This window comes from Convolutriloba macropyga, chromosome 6 (assembly GCF_964194025.1).
Source record: "Convolutriloba macropyga chromosome 6, txConMacr16.3, whole genome shotgun sequence".
Classification (NCBI taxonomy): domain Eukaryota; kingdom Metazoa; phylum Xenacoelomorpha; order Acoela; family Convolutidae; genus Convolutriloba; species Convolutriloba macropyga.
In genome coordinates, this window is record NC_134473.1 from 65,833,441 (window position 1) to 65,853,208 (window position 19,768).

The following is a 19,768-nucleotide window of genomic DNA, read 5'->3' on the forward strand; positions in this document are numbered from 1 at the left end:
AATTGTTCTCAATTGTTTGGATTGTACTTTTTAATAGCCGCCGTCAGCCTCTCGACGGCTATTATTTAGGCGTTCTTTTTTACATTTCATTGAATTTGAATTGTATTTGGGCGCTGTCTTTCAAGACCTGTGCACACCTTTTCATGATGTTTGAAGTCAAATTGGAGAAGTGAGTTTGGTAACACCTGAAAAAGAAGTGGAGCGAAAAGACGAGTGGTTTTGTGGCGTGAGATCTAATGTTAAAGTAGAGTGAGAAAACGGTGTTTGAACAAAAATTCGCTTTCTCGATAGTGTTCTTGGTTCACATACGGCAATATGAATTTGAAGTGGTTTTCTTTTTTGTTATCCGTTCCATGTCTAGGGTTTTGTTTAGTCAATGAAAACTCTTTAAATTGTGCCATGAATTGTCCTCATATGTTTCTTGAATTCGCTTAACCTTTTGATCTTGTTCTTCTTTTTACATATGTCACGATTTTCACGTTTGACTCGTGACTAACCTCACTCATTTTTCCAATTGAATGGAATTTAAATTCTTACAGGCATAGAACTACACAATGTAGTAAATACAGTCGTAAACCGATAAAGCCCGGTCATTAACTCAAAGTGCATTAGGATATCAAAGTTCATTACCTCAATTGCTAGCTGACATCAGTATTAAGGTTGATAGCTTTTAGTTTTGGATGCTGACTTAACTATAGTTTAAGAATGTACCCGAAATTGCACATCGAAATTAGAACACTTTTTAAAACCTGCAAAAATTCGGCCAATTTCTATCTCTTCTTTTGTCTTTTTCTATTTCAATCGTGCTGTTTTTGAATATTTTGACGGCTATTTTCCTGCAGCCTCTGTTAATTTGTCGGCTAGATTTTTGTTATGTGACGCAATTTCTCGGGTGAGTTTGTGCGTGTCATTTTTTTCGGTATCGGAAATGGATAGCTTTGTGGCCACATTGAACTTACGTCGATGTGAAAATGAATAATGACTCTGTGTTCCCTAATTGCCTTTTTTGTATAATTTTGGATGTCATATTGAGACTAAGGATCTACGAGGCTATCAAGCTTTTTGTCATCTGCTAGCTATGTTTATAAATAGCATAGTTGTTCTTCAAAATCAGAGATTCATCCTGGTCTTTTGCCAGGAGCTATTTGGACTCATAGGGAATCTTAGAAATTTTCAAAGCGGCCCAGACTCAGTTTTTGTATATAACACCATGTAATTGAGTTATTTTGATTGATTTTTGTGTCAGAGAACGTGCAACTGCACTTCGTGTGCTTCCACCACTCTCAATGATTGCCATCCACGCTTGATATTTTTGAACTTGTTCTGTGTATGAAACGTACTATATATTGCAATAAGGTTCTTTGCATTCGTTTTTCGTAAATATTTTTTTTTCTAGTGAAATACAAATTAATTTTACTTTAAGTTTTATTTGATGCTATTTTGAATTTGTTTTTTAGATTAGACAGAGTTTTGGATTTAAATAATGTTTGTTGTTATTATTTGATTTATCATCAGCTCTCGAATTCGGCATTACTTATTTTACTAAATGATTTGAGTTGGAAGCTTTTTTGTTCATACACCAATTATTTTTGAACAATACTGGAATTTTTTCTATCTTTTCCTCATTTGGTAGACAATTAAGTTAAAAATGTGGATAAGCGGGCTCGGAGTATTTTGTGCTAACGCACATTGCCGAGCCTCCTTATTAGTGACAAAACACACATTAGTTCTATCACACACTGAAGGAATACAAAAGCTCTGTGCACGCGGGAGAGGAAAGGTAGATTCTAATGGTCTTATGTACTTTTTTCACTGTTTAATTGCTCTTGAACGCAGTTCATAGCAATTATTGTAAACGTGTGTGTGTTTTTATGCAAATTTTTCGCTTGACAATTTTGTGCTTTTCTTCTATAACATTCTTTGACTTCTCAAGTGACTTTTTCACTCTTTTGTTCATCATTTTTGAGTGATCTCTAGTGCTCCGAAGTAAAGCTTGTTGCTAATATAAAATCGGTTGCAGCATAGAAAAAATAAGTGACTCGTAGCGCAAAGGATCGGGAGGTCAGTGGTTCGAATCCCGGTGGGGTCGAGGGTTTTTGCACCCATAAAGAAAAATTGATCTATACTGAAGACCATGAATTAAATTGCCTCGCCTGTCGTTCAAGAGCAATTCTTCCGACATTTGTCGGTTTATGTTTTCTAAGTTGCAGTTTTAAGTTTTGAGAACTATCTTTTGACATTGGAGATGTGACCGTTATTTACCCAAGCAAATTGTATATCCTGGAAGTTAATTGCGCATTTAACTTTTTTCTCTTAGGATCAGCTTTTTTCTAGAAAATTGGTACTTTTTTTCTTAGCTCCCCTATCTGTTAATTTTCAAAAATAAGTTCTGGTAATGTATGTGGTAACGCATGAATTTGACAACTGTTTCAGAATTAAAAACAAAAACTATTGAATTTGTTTTTCTCAACTCTCCTTTTTTCCCAATCTTTTCCGTGTCTTTTTCCGCAGATCTTTAAGACTAGTATTTTTTGAGACGCCTAAGTTTAAAAAGCCTATTCGAATAAGTAAATATGTAATTATCAATGTAAATCTATATTCTTTGAAGATAGTCTTCCTTTTTTAGGATAGTCTACCTGTTTTTTTTTGTAGCGATGAATTCGCCAATGTGCGGTTTCCTAACATTCATTCAACATCAAAACTAATTCTGAACTTTTTCAGAGGAGTGTTAACTATCAGAAATGATTCAGAAGTTTCTCCGAATAGACTGTGTAATCATTTTGATTATTTCCTATTCACAGGGATTTTCAGAGCAAAAATTTAATAGCTTTGAGTTCAAATCCATCAATAAACTCTTATTTTTTTGCTCAATCAGCGCTTCTAAAACATACCGTACAAATTATCGGTCCTCTGGCTAATTTTTTGAAAGATCTATTAACACATTCAGCTGTAATTTTAGGTCAGCGGGTGTACAAAAGGGAGCGAAAGAGCAATTACTTTTAAAGCGTTAAATTTGTTCAAATGGCTTTCATGTTTGAGTGAGAAACTGGTCTTGGAACTATATTTTGGCTCTGTAGAGAGAATTTTTTACTTGTTGCAGTTTTACTTGCTCGTGAAGTGTTGCAAATGTTTGTATCAGTTGTTCTTGTTATCTCATCACTTATTCGCTTTAATCACAGGTACCATTGGCTTTCATAATGAGGCCCATTTGCACCTTTTTAACGTTGATACCAAGAGATTTGATTAGTTTTGACCGCATGTTTCTAATTTTGTCGTCTTGGCATTCAATCTTAACAATGACAGGTTCCGTGTTTTTTAATGAAGCAGACTTGAACTTATTTAATTTATTCAGTTTATTGTTTATTATAGCTGCGAAGCTGTAAGCGGAGCGGAGCTATTTTGCGCTGCTCTTGGTTTTTTGTTTCGTTGTCTGACTCTCTTTTTTCGTTTTACGTTTGTTCACAGTGCAAAGCTGAAAAATTCTTCCTCTCATTAACATCATTTGCGCGCGTGGCGTTATTTCTCACCCTCTTTAGGCAACGTTTTTAGCTCTTTTGCGTGATTAGATTTTGATCATACGTGAATTACTTCACTCAAGAAATGACTTTTACTCTTTAAAAACTTAAGTTTAATTTGAATTAGTTTAAGGAACTTATTTGTGTAATAAAGGCCCCTTATGAAAAGGCTTCTGCGCAATGAGTTTTAACAAGCTTTATCGATTTATCGCTGAAGGTTTTTTAAATAGCGTTTTTGAGCGGCGTCGATAACTTCGACTTATATCTACATCTGTAGATATAAGCCGAAGATATATTTGTAGATATTCTATCCTATTATACGGCACGCAAGTCTATTCTTTCGCAGCTGTTCCGGCACTCTGCCGGCTATGTTTTTTACTACTCTGGTACTGTGTTTATAAAACTTTATTTTTTTAGTTTTGACCTTATTTGCTGTTCTGTTTGTCAAGTTGTCTGAATCATCATAGATTTCATAACTATGTATTGCAAAAGTTTTTGATCAATTTAATTGCTTTAGTTTTTTGCAGCTAGTAGTTTTTATGCTTCGACTTCTTTTGGTGTGGGACAGTTTCTGTGAAATAATAAAAAGATTCTTTTGCTTTTTAACGTTCAATTGTAGCTTGTTTTTAATGATTTCATTATACGGAAACATGTTTAATTTACTTTGACGCCAAGAAATGAGAGATTTTTTTTTCTTTTTAAAAAAATGTTTTGTTCCGATATTTTGTTTTTCTTTTGTTGGGTGATATGCGTTATTAGCCGTAAGACTATTTTTGGTTTAAAACGTTTTTTGTCAGGTTAGTTTTTTGAGTTCTTGTGATTTTAGTTCTTGGTCTTGTCTTGCTTTGTTTTTTTTTTCAATTCGTTATCCTCATTTTTTACGATCAGGAAGTCAAAGTTCGAATGTTTATCAATTATCATGACTTACGCCACTCAGCAAGTCAATTTGTGCGCGGTAAGTCATTTTTAATACAGTGCTTTGAATTTTTGGGTCAATCGTGTGATTTTTTTGATCATGTAAAACTTACCTCACTGAAGAAAATAACTGCCGCACTCTTTTAATTATAAACTTAGAATGTAAACTCCTGAGCGAAATTCATTGGCGGTCACACATACTAGATAATTAGAATGCTTTCTCAATCTATTGATTGAGAAAGGCATTGCTTTTGTTAATTAAGTTTCGTTTTGAAATAAGAATTGATTTAGAAATCAGAATTTTGATATGATTGGCTGGCAATTTGATATGATTGGCTGTTTTGTCTTGGGTTCCAGTAATCTTTTTAACTAAGTGCCTCTACGGTGTAATTCGGCGCTATTTGTCGGCAACCTGCGGGCTATGATGTTACAATTTGTTGCTATAATTAACTTTTAATTAAAAATACAGAAAGGGGGCATCTCCGGTTTTTTGGTATTGAACCTTTTATTTTTCGCCATTGTGTTTATTAATAGCCGGGAAGCGATAGCGGCTATTATTGGGGACATCGTGTTTTTTACTATTCGAAGAGGAGTATTGATATTCTACAGGTTTGTTTTTTTAGCAGAAAGCAAGATTGTTCATGACTTGAATTTTGACTTCTTTATGTTCGAGCATTTACCTCCATTTTTGATTGTTGACTTCTGTTTTCAATTCGTCAATTTTCAATTCAATTAGTCTGTAATTCAAGGTGAAGAGGTCAATTTGAAAAAATTTGATCCCATTTAACTGCCTACCCCCCCCCCCCCCCCCCCCCCCCCCCAACGTACCTCTACCCCCGCCCCCACCGTACCTACCCCCCCCCCCCCAACCCCAACGTACCAACCCCCCCCCACGTACCTACCTACCCCCCCCACGTACTTACCTACCCCCCGCAACGTACCTACCCCCCACCCGACCTACCTACACCCCCCACCCACCATCACCTACCTGCCCCCCCCCCCCACCACCAGCACCTACCCACACCCCTGAACTGAAAAAATTTTAACGCTTTTCACGTTATATTGGTGTACTGTTTTTGTTATATCTAGTGTTTTTTTCGGTATTCTGATTTTGTCCCGGTTAGGGTAGAGATTATTTTGCACGATCATTCGAGTCGTTTCCGGTATTCTACCGGCTATGTTTTTTTAATTCGTCGTCTCCATTGTTGATTCTTACGACCTGACTTCTTGGAATTGACTTTTTCATTGACTTCAGTGACTTCTACTGCCTTGCAGTTGAAATTTGAGCGCGCGATGTCATTTCTGCTTTTAGGTCAATCGCGTGACTTAACCTCACTCAAAAAAATGACTTCTGAACTCACTTATGGAACTTTAAATCTTATGAACCTTTACTAGTTGAAGATCAATAGTGTGCATCTAAGTAGTGCCAAACTTATATGCCCTAATTCTTGAGTATTAAGTCTTGAGTATTTGATTTCGAATATCAATTCTGAAAAAGCTGTTTTAGGGCTTTTTCCTTATAGACCGTATCTACCAAAAAATTGACAGTTCGAATCTAACCGAAAAAGTCTAGTGGTCTATTAAGGGACTGGTAGTCGATCTGTCAACCTTATTTTTTTAGTTATTTCAATTCATGGAAGGCCACAACCGTCTGTCGCGGCTATTTTCCGGCAAACTGCCGGCTGTGTTTTACTAAATAGTTCCGGTTAGTAAGGTTTCTCACTAAAAATTTGGAGAATTAAAAGTTTTGACCAGCATCACAAAAATCGTCATTTCGGCTATCGCAGATGGCCTTATACACGCGTTGACTAGGCTTCTTACAGCCAATTTTTTTGTAATTAGAAGAGTGTAGCAATTTTTTTTCGTGCAAGTAACTTAAGTATTATTATCGTTTCAGAACTGATTTTTTTAATTGTAACTTTTATGGCAAGGTGAACACCTTTGTCCATCTTTGAAGAACGAATATGTGCATGACAACAATTTGATAACCAAAATGCATGCATTGAGTGCAGCTTTTCGGCTGATCTTTATATGATTTTGTTTTGAATAATTTAATGGATTTGTTGTAGTATTTAGACACCCAGCATTGTGGGTTGAAATTTTTCGCGCCCCATGCGTACCATTCTTAGTACTTCGCAGTATTGTGCTATATAACAACTCGTAAATTGTATTTGAGTGTATTAAACAGGAGTCGGGGTGATTTTAAGATCGACTGTTTAGACTTGACACGAGTTTCAAAGATTTTGTCACACAGAAGGACATCTCAGATCTACATTACGAAGACGAGATTCTCAATTTACAGGTTAGATTTTGACGTCTTTTTTTCATCAAATTTTCAACTTGCATAAATTTTACGTGCATGTGAATTTCGTTATGGCAGCTGTGCTTCGAATGACTTCTGTAAAGTTGTCTAGAAAGACGTTTGTGCACTTGTTATAGAATGACTTGAGTGCGACCTCAATGGAAGTGGAGCGCATGGACAAATTCGAGAAGTTGTTCAAAGATTTAGATGAAGGTAAATTGGGCTCTTTTTCCTTTTTCGTGTTCATAATTTTTAAGAGGATTTGAAACTTTCCCCCGTTAGAAAATGACTCTGCCTAATTGATGTTTTTACACTTTTAAAACGGCGTGAGTAAATTGCAATGTATATTCTCTACCTCTCAGTAGCATTGGTTTGTTTACACACAGATATGAAAACTAAATTTTTTTTCACGGATGGGTGAACAGTTTGGAGGATTTATATGCTAGTTTAGCTCTGTCTCTAAACACAAAAAATGATCGCCACTTGAATTCAATTATATTAATTATAAAAGAGATTCAAGATCTTTCCATTGCTAAATTTTGATGCGTACAAAAAGAACAAGTATATGTTAGAGTATAGTTCTTGGAAGCCTAAGGCAATTAGAGCTCAAAGCCGAGGGCGCTTGCGCCCGAGGCTGAGCTCGAATTGCCGAAGGTTTCCCAGAACTATACTCTAACTTATTTAGACCTCAATTTCGCTGTTCAAAACTCAGAGAATTCAATTAAAATTTATAGTAACATTGCAATTCTCGTGCAGCGAATCAATCCAACAATTGAATAATCGTTCAAACCAAATAATATTTTTTCTGAATTCCTTGATATTATTTTAGCAGCGAATGGATCGCAGAGGTCGTCAACCAGCTCTGTTGTGTCACACTCATTGTCACTTTTTATGGTTTTTAGAAAAATGAGCAATTTATAAAAAATATTTCCTTATATTGACTCAAGTATAGACCTCAAAAAAGTCCTCTTTGCCGAAGTTTTTATATTTTGTGACTACTCCCGTTTTCAATTATCCCCTTCAATCTTCGAAAAGTGTATTCTTTGTCTCATGAGAAAAATTTGGGCTTCCAATAAAATTTTCCAAGAAACATGCCTTTAGGCTTCCAAGAATTTTTTCCAAGAAGTTTGCGCAGCTGATTACTCATTTTATGCCATTTTGTAAGGTTGAACTCTTCGAGACAAGTGTGAAAAGCGAGCGAAAAACTGATTAAGTTGAAAGTCTAGTGTGATATGAAACGTGAAATCTTGAAAAAAAGGGGACGCTTTAAAAAGTATGAAATAATCACTTCCTGCTTGATCAAGTTTCAAAATTAGTGATCGAGCCTAACTTTATTGTTGATTTTCTTTAACAGCGAAATTGAGGTCTAATATCAACTACACGTCAAATAGGCACGCACCTTCAATTGCTGCATTGGCTTCATAATTTATTTTTACTACCTATATGGATGATTAATCTAGCTGGTAGCTTAGCGCAAGTTTTGTTGAAGTTTAAGAAACGTGTTATTAATTGCTCTCAAACGAAGTTTGTAGCAATTATATTAGTCCTGTCGGTCATTTTATGCGATTTTTTGCTCGACCGATTTTTCGTCTGTCGCCTTTGACTTTTCGTCCTCAAAATTGGGATAAAAAGGTAGCGCCCAGTGGGCATTAAGTGCTTATAGAGCCTTTCAGCACTGTTTCAACTCAAACTGTTTTGGAGACTTATACTTATGGTGTGAAGGGCGGTTCTTAGAGGTTGAAGACACCCCGACTGTTGACCCCCCTCACTATTGCCCCCACTGTCCGCCCCCACCACGCTGTTGCCCCCCCCAACCCACTGATACCCCCACCCCCCCCACCCCACTGATACCCCCACTCCCCCGCCCCGGTGGCTACTGACGAACAACCGATCGCTAAAAACACGCAATTTTATACTAATTTTCACATTTTTTTTCACGTTTTTTCACAATTTTTGTCGTTTTTTGAGTATTTTCAGCCCTAGGTTTTAATGAACTTTCTCTACGGTATTATAATAGTTTACTGCATAGTTTCTAGTGGTAGTGGAATGTTTTCTTTATTTTAACTTCACAAATTTTAGCAATTTTTAGAAATTTTTTGACAGACGTGCAATTTTTTTTCAATTTTTTGGACATTTGTTCTTCATTATCCGCCTCTTTCCAGACGCAGGGGCCAGAAAACATCCTTAAGCGTTTGATAATAAGTTACTGAAAAATTTTCATTTGCCATTGAAAATCAGCTTTCAATTTTTTAATATTACAATGTTTATAAAATTTTTGGAAAATGTTTGTCGGTTTTTAGTTTTCTCCAGCCTCAAGAGCCAAGAAACCTCGTCTAGGGTTTGAAAATAGGTTACTGTATAGTTTCTAGTTGTAATGGAATGTTTTTAGGCTTCTTACAGCCAATTTTTTTGTAATTAGAAGAGTGTAGCAATTTTTTTTCGTGCAAGTAACTTAAGTATTATTATCGTTTCAGAACTGATTTTTTTAATTGTAACTTTTATGGCAAGGTGAACACCTTTGTCCATCTTTGAAGAACGAATATGTGCATGACAACAATTTGATAACCAAAATGCATGCATTGAGTGCAGCTTTTCGGCTGATCTTTATATGATTTTGTTTTGAATAATTTAATGGATTTGTTGTAGTATTTAGACACCCAGCATTGTGGGTTGAAATTTTTCGCGCCCCATGCGTACCATTCTTAGTACTTCGCAGTATTGTGCTATATAACAACTCGTAAATTGTATTTGAGTGTATTAAACAGGAGTCGGGGTGATTTTAAGATCGACTGTTTAGACTTGACACGAGTTTCAAAGATTTTGTCACACAGAAGGACATCTCAGATCTACATTACGAAGACGAGATTCTCAATTTACAGGTTAGATTTTGACGTCTTTTTTTCATCAAATTTTCAACTTGCATAAATTTTACGTGCATGTGAATTTCGTTATGGCAGCTGTGCTTCGAATGACTTCTGTAAAGTTGTCTAGAAAGACGTTTGTGCACTTGTTATAGAATGACTTGAGTGCGACCTCAATGGAAGTGGAGCGCATGGACAAATTCGAGAAGTTGTTCAAAGATTTAGATGAAGGTAAATTGGGCTCTTTTTCCTTTTTCGTGTTCATAATTTTTAAGAGGATTTGAAACTTTCCCCCGTTAGAAAATGACTCTGCCTAATTGATGATTTTACACTTTTAAAACGGCGTGAGTAAATTGCAATGTATATTCTCTACCTCTCAGTAGCATTGGTTTGTTTACACACAGATATGAAAACTAAATTTTTTTTCACGGATGGGTGAACAGTTTGGAGGATTTATATGCTAGTTTAGCTCTGTCTCTAAACACAAAAAATGATCGCCACTTGAATTCAATTATATTAATTATAAAAGAGATTCAAGATCTTTCCATTGCTAAATTTTGATGCGTACAAAAAGAACAAGTATATGTTAGAGTATAGTTCTTGGAAGCCTAAGGCAATTAGAGCTCAAAGCCGAGGGCGCTTGCGCCCGAGGCTGAGCTCGAATTGCCGAAGGTTTCCCAGAACTATACTCTAACTTATTTAGACCTCAATTTCGCTGTTCAAAACTCAGAGAATTCAATTAAAATTTATAGTAACATTGCAATTCTCGTGCAGCGAATCAATCCAACAATTGAATAATCGTTCAAACCAAATAATATTTTTTCTGAATTCCTTGATATTATTTTAGCAGCGAATGGATCGCAGAGGTCGTCAACCAGCTCTGTTGTGTCACACTCATTGTCACTTTTTATGGTTTTTAGAAAAATGAGCAATTTATAAAAAATATTTCCTTATATTGACTCAAGTATAGACCTCAAAAAAGTCCTCTTTGCCGAAGTTTTTATATTTTGTGACTACTCCCGTTTTCAATTATCCCCTTCAATCTTCGAAAAGTGTATTCTTTGTCTCATGAGAAAAATTTGGGCTTCCAATAAAATTTTCCAAGAAACATGCCTTTAGGCTTCCAAGAATTTTTTCCAAGAAGTTTGCGCAGCTGATTACTCATTTTATGCCATTTTGTAAGGTTGAACTCTTCGAGACAAGTGTGAAAAGCGAGCGAAAAACTGATTAAGTTGAAAGTCTAGTGTGATATGAAACGTGAAATCTTGAAAAAAGGGGACGCTTTAAAAAGTATGAAATAATCACTTCCTGCTTGATCAAGTTTCAAAATTAGTGATCGAGCCTAACTTTATTGTTGATTTTCTTTAACAGCGAAATTGAGGTCTAATATCAACTACACGTCAAATAGGCACGCACCTTCAATTGCTGCATTGGCTTCATAATTTATTTTTACTACCTATATGGATGATTAATCTAGCTGGTAGCTTAGCGCAAGTTTTGTTGAAGTTTAAGAAACGTGTTATTAATTGCTCTCAAACGAAGTTTGTAGCAATTATATTAGTCCTGTCGGTCATTTTATGCGATTTTTTGCTCGACCGATTTTTCGTCTGTCGCCTTTGACTTTTCGTCCTCAAAATTGGGATAAAAAGGTAGCGCCCAGTGGGCATTAAGTGCTTATAGAGCCTTTCAGCACTGTTTCAACTCAAACTGTTTTGGAGACTTATACTTATGGTGTGAAGGGCGGTTCTTAGAGGTTGAAGACACCCCGACTGTTGACCCCCCTCACTATTGCCCCCACTGTCCGCCCCCACAACGCTGTTGCCCCCCCCCCCCAACCCACTGATACCCCCACCCCCCCCCCCACCCCACTGATACCCCCACTCCCCCGCCCCGGTGGCTACTGACGAACAACCGATCGCTAAAAACACGCAATTTTATACTAATTTTCACATTTTTTTTTCACGTTTTTTCACAATTTTTGTCGTTTTTTGAGTATTTTCAGCCCTAGGTTTTAATGAACTTTCTCTACGGTATTATAATAGTTTACTGCATAGTTTCTAGTGGTAGTGGAATGTTTTCTTTATTTTAACTTCACAAATTTTAGCAATTTTTAGAAATTTTTTGACAGACGTGCAATTTTTTTTCAATTTTTTGGACATTTGTTCTTCATTATCCGCCTCTTTCCAGACGCAGGGGCCAGAAAACATCCTTAAGCGTTTGATAATAAGTTACTGAAAAATTTTCATTTGCCATTGAAAATCAGCTTTCAATTTTTTAATATTACAATGTTTATAAAATTTTTGGAAAATGTTTGTCGGTTTTTAGTTTTCTCCAGCCTCAAGAGCCAAGAAACCTCGTCTAGGGTTTGAAAATAGGTTACTGTATAGTTTCTAGTTGTAATGGAATGTTTTTCAAGATTTTTTTATTAGGAATTTTTGCATTTTTTGACAAAACGTGCAAAATTTTTCAATTTTTTGGACATTTATTTTTTCATTATCCACGTCTTTCCCGACGCCGGGGCCAAAAAACTTCCTTAAGAGTTTCATAATAAATTACTGAAAAAATTAAATTTACCATTGGAATAGCTTTCAATTTTTTAATATGACAAATTTTATCAATATCTTTGATAAATTTTGCATTTTCAAGTTTTTAAAAATTTTTGTCGTGTTTTAGGTTTCTGCAGCCTCAAAAGCCACATAAATTTTTCTAGGGTTTGATTATAGGTGACTGCGTAGCTTTTAGTTGTAATGGAATTTTTTTTCTAGATTTTGATTTCAGCAATTTTTAAAAATATTTGCAATTTTTTAAAAATTTTGAATGTTTTTGAATTTTTTGTCATTTTTTTTCCGCCTCCAGGTTCCTAGGGACCTCCTCAAGGCTTGATGATAAGCTGTCGCATAGTTTCTAGAGTTAATGGTTATCAATTTACTAATGATTCTAGCTTTAGCACTTTTTTTGATAAAATTCATTTTTTTTTTCGATTTTTTGAAAAATTGTTATCATGTTCCAAATTTATGGATCTTCTTGAGCCAGTGAAACTATTTAAATCTGGGAATAGGGATATACTGGATAGTGTTTTTTGAAGATTTTAATATTTCGAATTTTAGCAAGATTTTATTAGAATTTGCTATTGTTTTCGAAATTTTTGCATAATTTTGTTCTTTTCTGAGTTTAACAATCATTAGTGGCCAACGAAGCTTTTCAAGTCTTGCAGATGGGTTGCTTAACTTAACTCCAGAGACAAAAAGTCGTTCGGAACATTATTACTGCAAACTCTGCAAGCTTTTCTTTTTAGTTTTGCAAATTTTTTATTTGATTTATTTGCTAACAAAGCTAGAAAACTAAAAGTCGCAGAAAACTCAAAGAGTCGAATCAAGCCAAAGATAGGCTCACTAAACCGTGGCTAAACCTGACACAGACAACCGCTCAGCGTTCGTTTGAGAGCAATTCGCCCGACGTTAGTTGGTTGATTTTAAAATTTTTTGAAATACGGTCGCTACATAACTTATCTATCTCAGTCTAGATGTTTTTGCAAGTCTTAGTGTTTTGACTAATTTTAAGTGAATATCGCGCTTTTCTTAATGTGGGACTTTTTATAGTCGTCGCGAAGCTGTGAACTGAGTAGCTGTATTGTACTCCTGGTTTATTTGTTTCGTCGTATGATGCTCATTTTTGTTTTCCCTTTTTTCACGCCGCAACTTTGCTGACTTACCTCTTTCTCTCTCTAAATTACTTTTAAAATTAATATCAATGTCTTCTCAGGTTAGCTTAAACTCCTTTGAAATCAAGATGGACACCTATGTAATGAAGGATTTTAAGGATTTTTGTGTTTTTGCTGAGAAAGCATTTTTTCAAATAATCTCATAATCAAGGTCTGTAGCTTTCGCCATCTATTTTTTCTGGTACGCAACTCTTTTTCGTATCGGTTTTGCGTAATCTGCTGCTTTAGTCACTATATACTCTATCGAGGTTAGAAAAAAATAAACTCCAATAGTGAATGTCAGTTGATTGAACATGTTTGCAAATTGGCAATGATTGTTAAGATTCAGACGGGTCTAGGGAAAACCCCCACATAAATTTAGATAGGAAATAAACCCCCATTTTGAATATGAATTTTGATCGCGATAATTTGTTCGGTTGTGATAGTTTCATATCAAGTCCCACGGGCCGCTAAGGCTTGGCCATGGCTCGCGACAAGTCAAGTGGGGTTCTTTTTTCCTATCTAAAATTAAGTGGGGATTTTTCCGTGGGGGATTTTTTCCAGAACAGGATTCAGACTACAATTAGACAAAAAAGACTTGGTAAGAAATTATTAAGAACTGTGCCTTCTTCTTGGTTGGCTTTTATTGTTCTGTCTTTGCCTTTTCCACTTCGTCAAAGAAATTTTTGTTTTAATGTACCTAGTCATTTTCAAAATATCTCACAAATTTTGTGGACTTCTCTTTTCTCGTTTTCTTTTCTTGACCATTCTGCTCAATCTGCATTTAAGCAACACTCACTCGGCACAGCAATATAAAATGTGAAGAAAGAAAACGAAATAAATTTTCCGGTAATCTGCCGGTCATGTTATAATTTTTGTACAACAATTATGGATGCAGCTGAAACTTAAATCGACAGTTGCTCTTTATTCTGAACTTTTCCTAAACGCTTTTTATTCTAGAATATTCTTTCGCTTGCTTGAGTGAATTGACTGTTCGTGTGAACTTTTCATGCTTAGCTTTTTGATTTTTCGTGCTCTATTTTGCTCGCACTCGAAGTTTATTGGCAGCAGTTCGCTATCAGTTTAACCAAAAATGTGCCAATGATGTTCTCATTTTTGATCCACATCTCAGTACTGGTCTACCGTTAGCTCTCGCAGCGTACCTCTCACGGAACACCAGCTGAAATAGGCTAAAATTGAATCGAGATCCTGCCTGTCGTTGAGAGCAATTTGTCCAATTTTTGTCGCTTTTTGTCATAATAGTTTACTGGTGACATAGATTCTTGGGTCTGATGTTTTTAGAATTAATTTTTTTTGTTTGTCGCATGTCGTCTTATCCGATTGGCATTTTGAGTTCTAGTATGTATGTATTTTTTAGACTTCATCGCTGAAGAAATGCAGATTAACAAAATGCCAGCTCAAATTGTGCCTGCCTCTAACAAGGTTAGAAATGTTTAGAGATGAAATAGAGAAATCAAATATTTTGTGAATTGTTATGAATTGCATTGAATTTTATCAACTTGCTGGTGTTTCTTTTGATCCTCAGTTTCTTGACCTTAACATTTTGATCGAATCGGCACTTGTCATAATGTAAACATATTCATTAATTGATGAATTTTTCACAATTATGATGGAATTATGATATCCTTTTTCTTAAATATAAATGTTAATGCTCATGTAATATCATTCTTTTGCAGAGAACGAGTAATCTGAAATTTCAGGAAGTTAACCCATTTTAACATTCCAAAATAAATTTATGTCGCTTCATTTTTTGGAGGTTGTAAGATTCCTGCGAGATTTTGAATTCTTTGATTACTAGGGCACAAAAAGAGAACAATTCTTTTTCCACTAAATGTTCGGGTGCCGCTGAATAAATTTAGCGGACATAATTTTTTCTCGAAGGTTTGAAGGGCTCATTTCATCAAATTCAGATCACACGTTCTCTTTACATTGCATACTGTGGATGAAGAATTGTATATAAGAAAGTGGAATATTTTCTCGTTTTCGAGCTAAAAATGTCAGTTTAACATGAAATAGCTGATATTGAACAAGATACTACGAGATTCAAGTGTTGGTGTTAGGATCGATCAACAACTGTTTTTGGTGCTCATTGAAAGCTGTTTTAGAATAGCGTACTGGTTGACTTGAAATCTTGCCGGGCATTGGAAAGACAGTTGCTGACAGTCCAGAACTCGCTCATTGAAGGTAGAGAACGTCCATTAAATCTATTAAGATGTTATAAAAAGCAGTATGGTTCCAAATAGAAAAGGACAGCTTAGAACAGGCTAGTGTTAATGAACCGGAGACTAAAAAGCCTAATGGTGCTCCGCTGCGATTACGCAGGAACAAAAATTAGAATTATTAATTATCAACAACAGAGAATTAAATTACATTGCATATCTGATTTATGAAAGATGAAATTTGTAGCAATTATATTAGTCCTGTCGGTCTTTTTTTATGCGATTTTTCGCTTAACCGATTTTTCGTCTGACGCTTTTGACTTCTCGTCCTCAAAAACGGGATAAACAGGTAGCGCCCAGCGGGAATTAAGTGCTCTTAGAGCCTTTCAGCTCTGTTTCAGCTCAAACCGTTTTGGAGACTTATACTTATGGTGTGAAGGGCGGAAGAGAGCTTGAAGACATCCCCACTGTTGACCCCTCGCCACTATTGCCCCCAATCCCCCCACCGCGCTGTTGCCCCCCACCCCACTGTTGCCCACCCCTCCCTCCCTCTCCAGCAGCCCCGTTGCATCCCACCCCCCCCCCCCCACCGTGGCTACGTTCGAGCAACCGATCGCTAAAAACACGTAATTTTATAGTAATTTTCACAATTTTTCACGAATTTTAGCGATTTTTTTGATAAAACTTGCATTTTTTCTCAAGTTGTTTTTGAAACATTTTGTTGGTTTTTAGGTTTACCGAGCCTCAAGAACCGAGGAACCTCCTCTAGAGTTTCACAATAGGTTACTGTATAGTTTCTAAATGTAATGGAATTTTTCAACACCACGAATTTAGGCATTTTTTTTTAACAAAACTCGCAATTTTTTCAAATTTTTGGCATTTATTGTCATTATTCACGTTTTTCAACCTTACAGAATATCTCTGATAGGGCTTGATAATAAGTTACTGCAAAATGTTTTTGGCCACGGATAAGTTTTTAACTTTTATTATCACAAATTTTAGCAGTTTTTTATGCAACTTGAACTTTTTTTTGTTTTTTGAATTTTTGTCTTCTTTAGGTTTCTCCAGCCTCAAGAGCCACATAACGTCCTCTTGGGTTTGATTATAGGTTACTGCATAGCTTCTAGATGTAATGGAATGTTTCTCAAGATTTTAATATCAGCAATTTTTAAAAAAAGTTGCAATTTTTCAAGTTTTTTTTGAATCTTTTTGAAATTTTTGGCACCGGAGTCCTAGAGACCTCCTCCAATATTTGCTGATAAACTGTTGCATAGTTTCTAGAGTTAATGGAATGCTAATCAATAATTTAATGACTCCAGCTTTAGCAATTTTTGATAAAATTTAATTTTTTTCAAAATCATCTTTCAATTTTATGGATCTTTATCAGCCAGTGAAACTATTTACAGATTGGAAAAGGGATACTGGATAGTGTCGTTAGACAATGAAATAGTTTTGAAGTTTTTTATCTTGAATTTTAGCAAGATTTTGTTAAAATTTGCGAAATTTTTGAATATTTTTTTCCTTTTCTGAGTTTAGCTATCAATACTGGCTAACAAAGCTTTTCAAGTCTTGCAGACGGGTTACTTGACATAATTCTAGAGACAAAAATAGTTTTTAACATTTTCAATGCAATATCTGGCAGCTTTTTTAAATATTTGCAATATTTTGCCAATTTTTAAATTATCAGTTTTTTTAATTGATTTATTTACTAACAAGCCTAGAAAACTAAATGTTTGTTCATTTGTTCATGCAATTTCAACTGAAGTGCATGTATGACGTCATTTTTCGCTCTTAGGGGAGCGAATTTTTTTTGTTCATTTGCGTGATTAAATTTTTGGTCACACTTGACTTACCTGACTCTCAAAAATGACTTCCGCACTTTGAAATTAACTTTTTTTACTTTAATTCAAGTAGAGATAAGATAGAGATAAGGTCAAATGGGTGTGTGTCACTCTAGATGAAGGTTATTTGAGAGCAGCTAATAGAGGCGGAAAAGATTTATACAGGTTTTTTTATTAAAATATAGCATATCAGCAATGAAAAGACGAATTTTGTGATTGTCTTTTTTATTGTTTTTTCAAGACTTGCGGATCTACGAAGCTATGGTGGCTATTTTCTGGCAATAAAGCAGTTTTTTTATGCAACTTGCACTTTTTTTGTTTTTTGAAATTTTTGTCTTTTAGGTTTCTCCAGCCTCAAGAGCCACAAAACGTCCTCTTGGGTTTGATTATAGGTTACTGCATAGCTTCTAGATGTAAAGGAATGTTTCTCAAGATTTAAATATCAGCAATTTTTAAAAATAGTTGCAATTTTTCAATTTTTTTTAAATCTTTTTGAAGTTTTTATCTTTTTTTTGGCACCGGAGTCCTAGAGACCTCCTCCAATATTTGCTGATAAACTGTTGCATAGTTTCTAGAGTTAATGGAATGCTTATAAATAATTTAATGACTCCAGCTTTAGCAATTTTTGATAAAATTTAACTTTTTTCAAAATCATCTTTCATTTTTATGGATCTTTTTCAGCCAGTGAAACTATTTACAGATTGAAAAAGGGATACTGGATAGTGTCGTTAGACAATGAAATAGTTTTTTATCTTGAATTTTAGCAAGATTTTGTCAAAATATGCAAAATTTTTGAATATTTTTTTTCCTTTTCTGAGTTTAGCTATCAATACTGGCTAACAAAGCTTTGCAAGTCTTGCAGACGGGTTACTTGACATAATTCCAGAATTAATTTTTGCGATATTTTGCCAATTTTTAAATTATCAGTTTTTTTAATTGATTTATTTACTAACAAGCCTAGAAAACTAAAAGTTGAAGAGTCGAATCAAGCTGAAGCTAGCCTCAATAAACCTTGGCTAGCTACTGACGAAGCCAAATCCTCGCCGGTCGTTTGAGAGCAATTCATCCGACGTTATTTGGCTATGTTTTTTTTCGAGATTTTTGTTACGACCATATGACGTCACAACCACTTCAAATCTGCTGTTTGTTCATTCGTTCATGCAATTTCAACTGAAGTGCATGTATGACGTCATTTTTCGCTCTTAGTGGAGCGAGTTTTTTGGTTCATTTGTGTGATTAAATTTTTGGTCACACTTGACTTACCTGACTCTCAAAAATGACTTCCGCACTTTGAAATTAATTTTTTTTACTTTAATTCAAGTAGAGATAAGATAGAGATAAGGTCAAATGGGTGGGTGTCACTCTAAATGAAGGTTATTTGAGAGCAGCTAATAGAGGCGGAAAAAACTTGTACAGATTTTTAATCAAAATATAACATATCAGCAATGAAAAGACGAATTTTTTTGGCTGTCTTTTTTACTGTTTTTTCAAGACTGCAGATCTACGAAGCTATGGCGGCTATTTTCTGGCAATCTGCCAGCTATGTTTTGGTTATTTGGAGTTAACTTGTCTCAAAAAATCACTGAGTTGATTTTTTCTTCGGCCAAAATTTTGTACAAAACAGATTTTTTGCGGATTATGTATCGATTTTGTTAACTGATTCTGAGCATCAAAAGTTGTTCGTTTGTTTTCAGAGTTTGACCAACACATGGAAAAATACAGGGAGAAAATGGAGAGTGCTAACTTGGCAAAGAACTTTCGAGATCCCGACTTTGACAAGGATGAAAAGATGTTGGCTGAAATTGACGTCGAGGTTGGTAAGAATATGGTATCCATTCCTAAAAACATATGCTTTCAGAAAGTTAAATACCGAAACCCGTTATGCAGTTCCCTGCAGACATCAAAGTTGTAATCTATCAGAAGAACTCACGAGGACGCAGGGCATCAGCTACGAAAGTTTATGATTAGTTGCTCTTTGCGAAGGTTGCTATTAACTGCCTTAATTTTTTCCTCAGATAAAATTTAGTACAGAGCCGATTTTTTTTTCATTTGAAGAGAATTAAATTACCAAAAAAAGGAATTGTGGATTGTATCGCTTTTGTTTAACTGTTTCTGTGCAACAAAAAATTTTTTCAGACTTTGACCAACATATTAAAAAATACAGGGAGAAAATAGAACGTGCGTGGCAAATACTTTAGTACTGATTGTCTGTTGCTTTTTATTGGTTTTTTACAAACCAAAAAATTTCTTATCAAACGCTAAGATGCTATATTTTGATTAGGAATCAGTTTAGTTTATGGCTGCTTCTGTTAGTTCCTCTTAAATAACCTTCAATTAGACTGACACACTCGCATTTGACTATATCTCCTTGAATTAAAGTTAAAAAGTCAATTTGAGATTGAGGAAGTCATTTTTGAGATTGAGGTAAGACACATGTTACTAAAACCTTAATCA

The 19,768-nt window shown here is 35.1% G+C and overlaps 1 protein-coding gene across 1 annotated transcript in view; it reads left to right on the plus strand.

Annotated features, from left to right (window-relative positions):
• The window catches only part of LOC142340526 (uncharacterized), a 118,819-nt gene that overhangs the window by 46,155 nt on the left and 52,896 nt on the right, over positions 1–19,768 (plus strand). Inside the window, exons 6-10 of the mRNA XM_075391086.1 lie at positions 6,651–6,732; positions 6,870–6,945; positions 14,672–14,736; positions 15,420–15,498; positions 19,009–19,127. Coding sequence (XP_075247201.1) covers positions 6,651–6,732; positions 6,870–6,945; positions 14,672–14,736; positions 15,420–15,498; positions 19,009–19,127 — 421 coding nt within the window. The remainder of the gene's footprint in view (positions 1–6,650; positions 6,733–6,869; positions 6,946–14,671; positions 14,737–15,419; positions 15,499–19,008; positions 19,128–19,768) is intronic.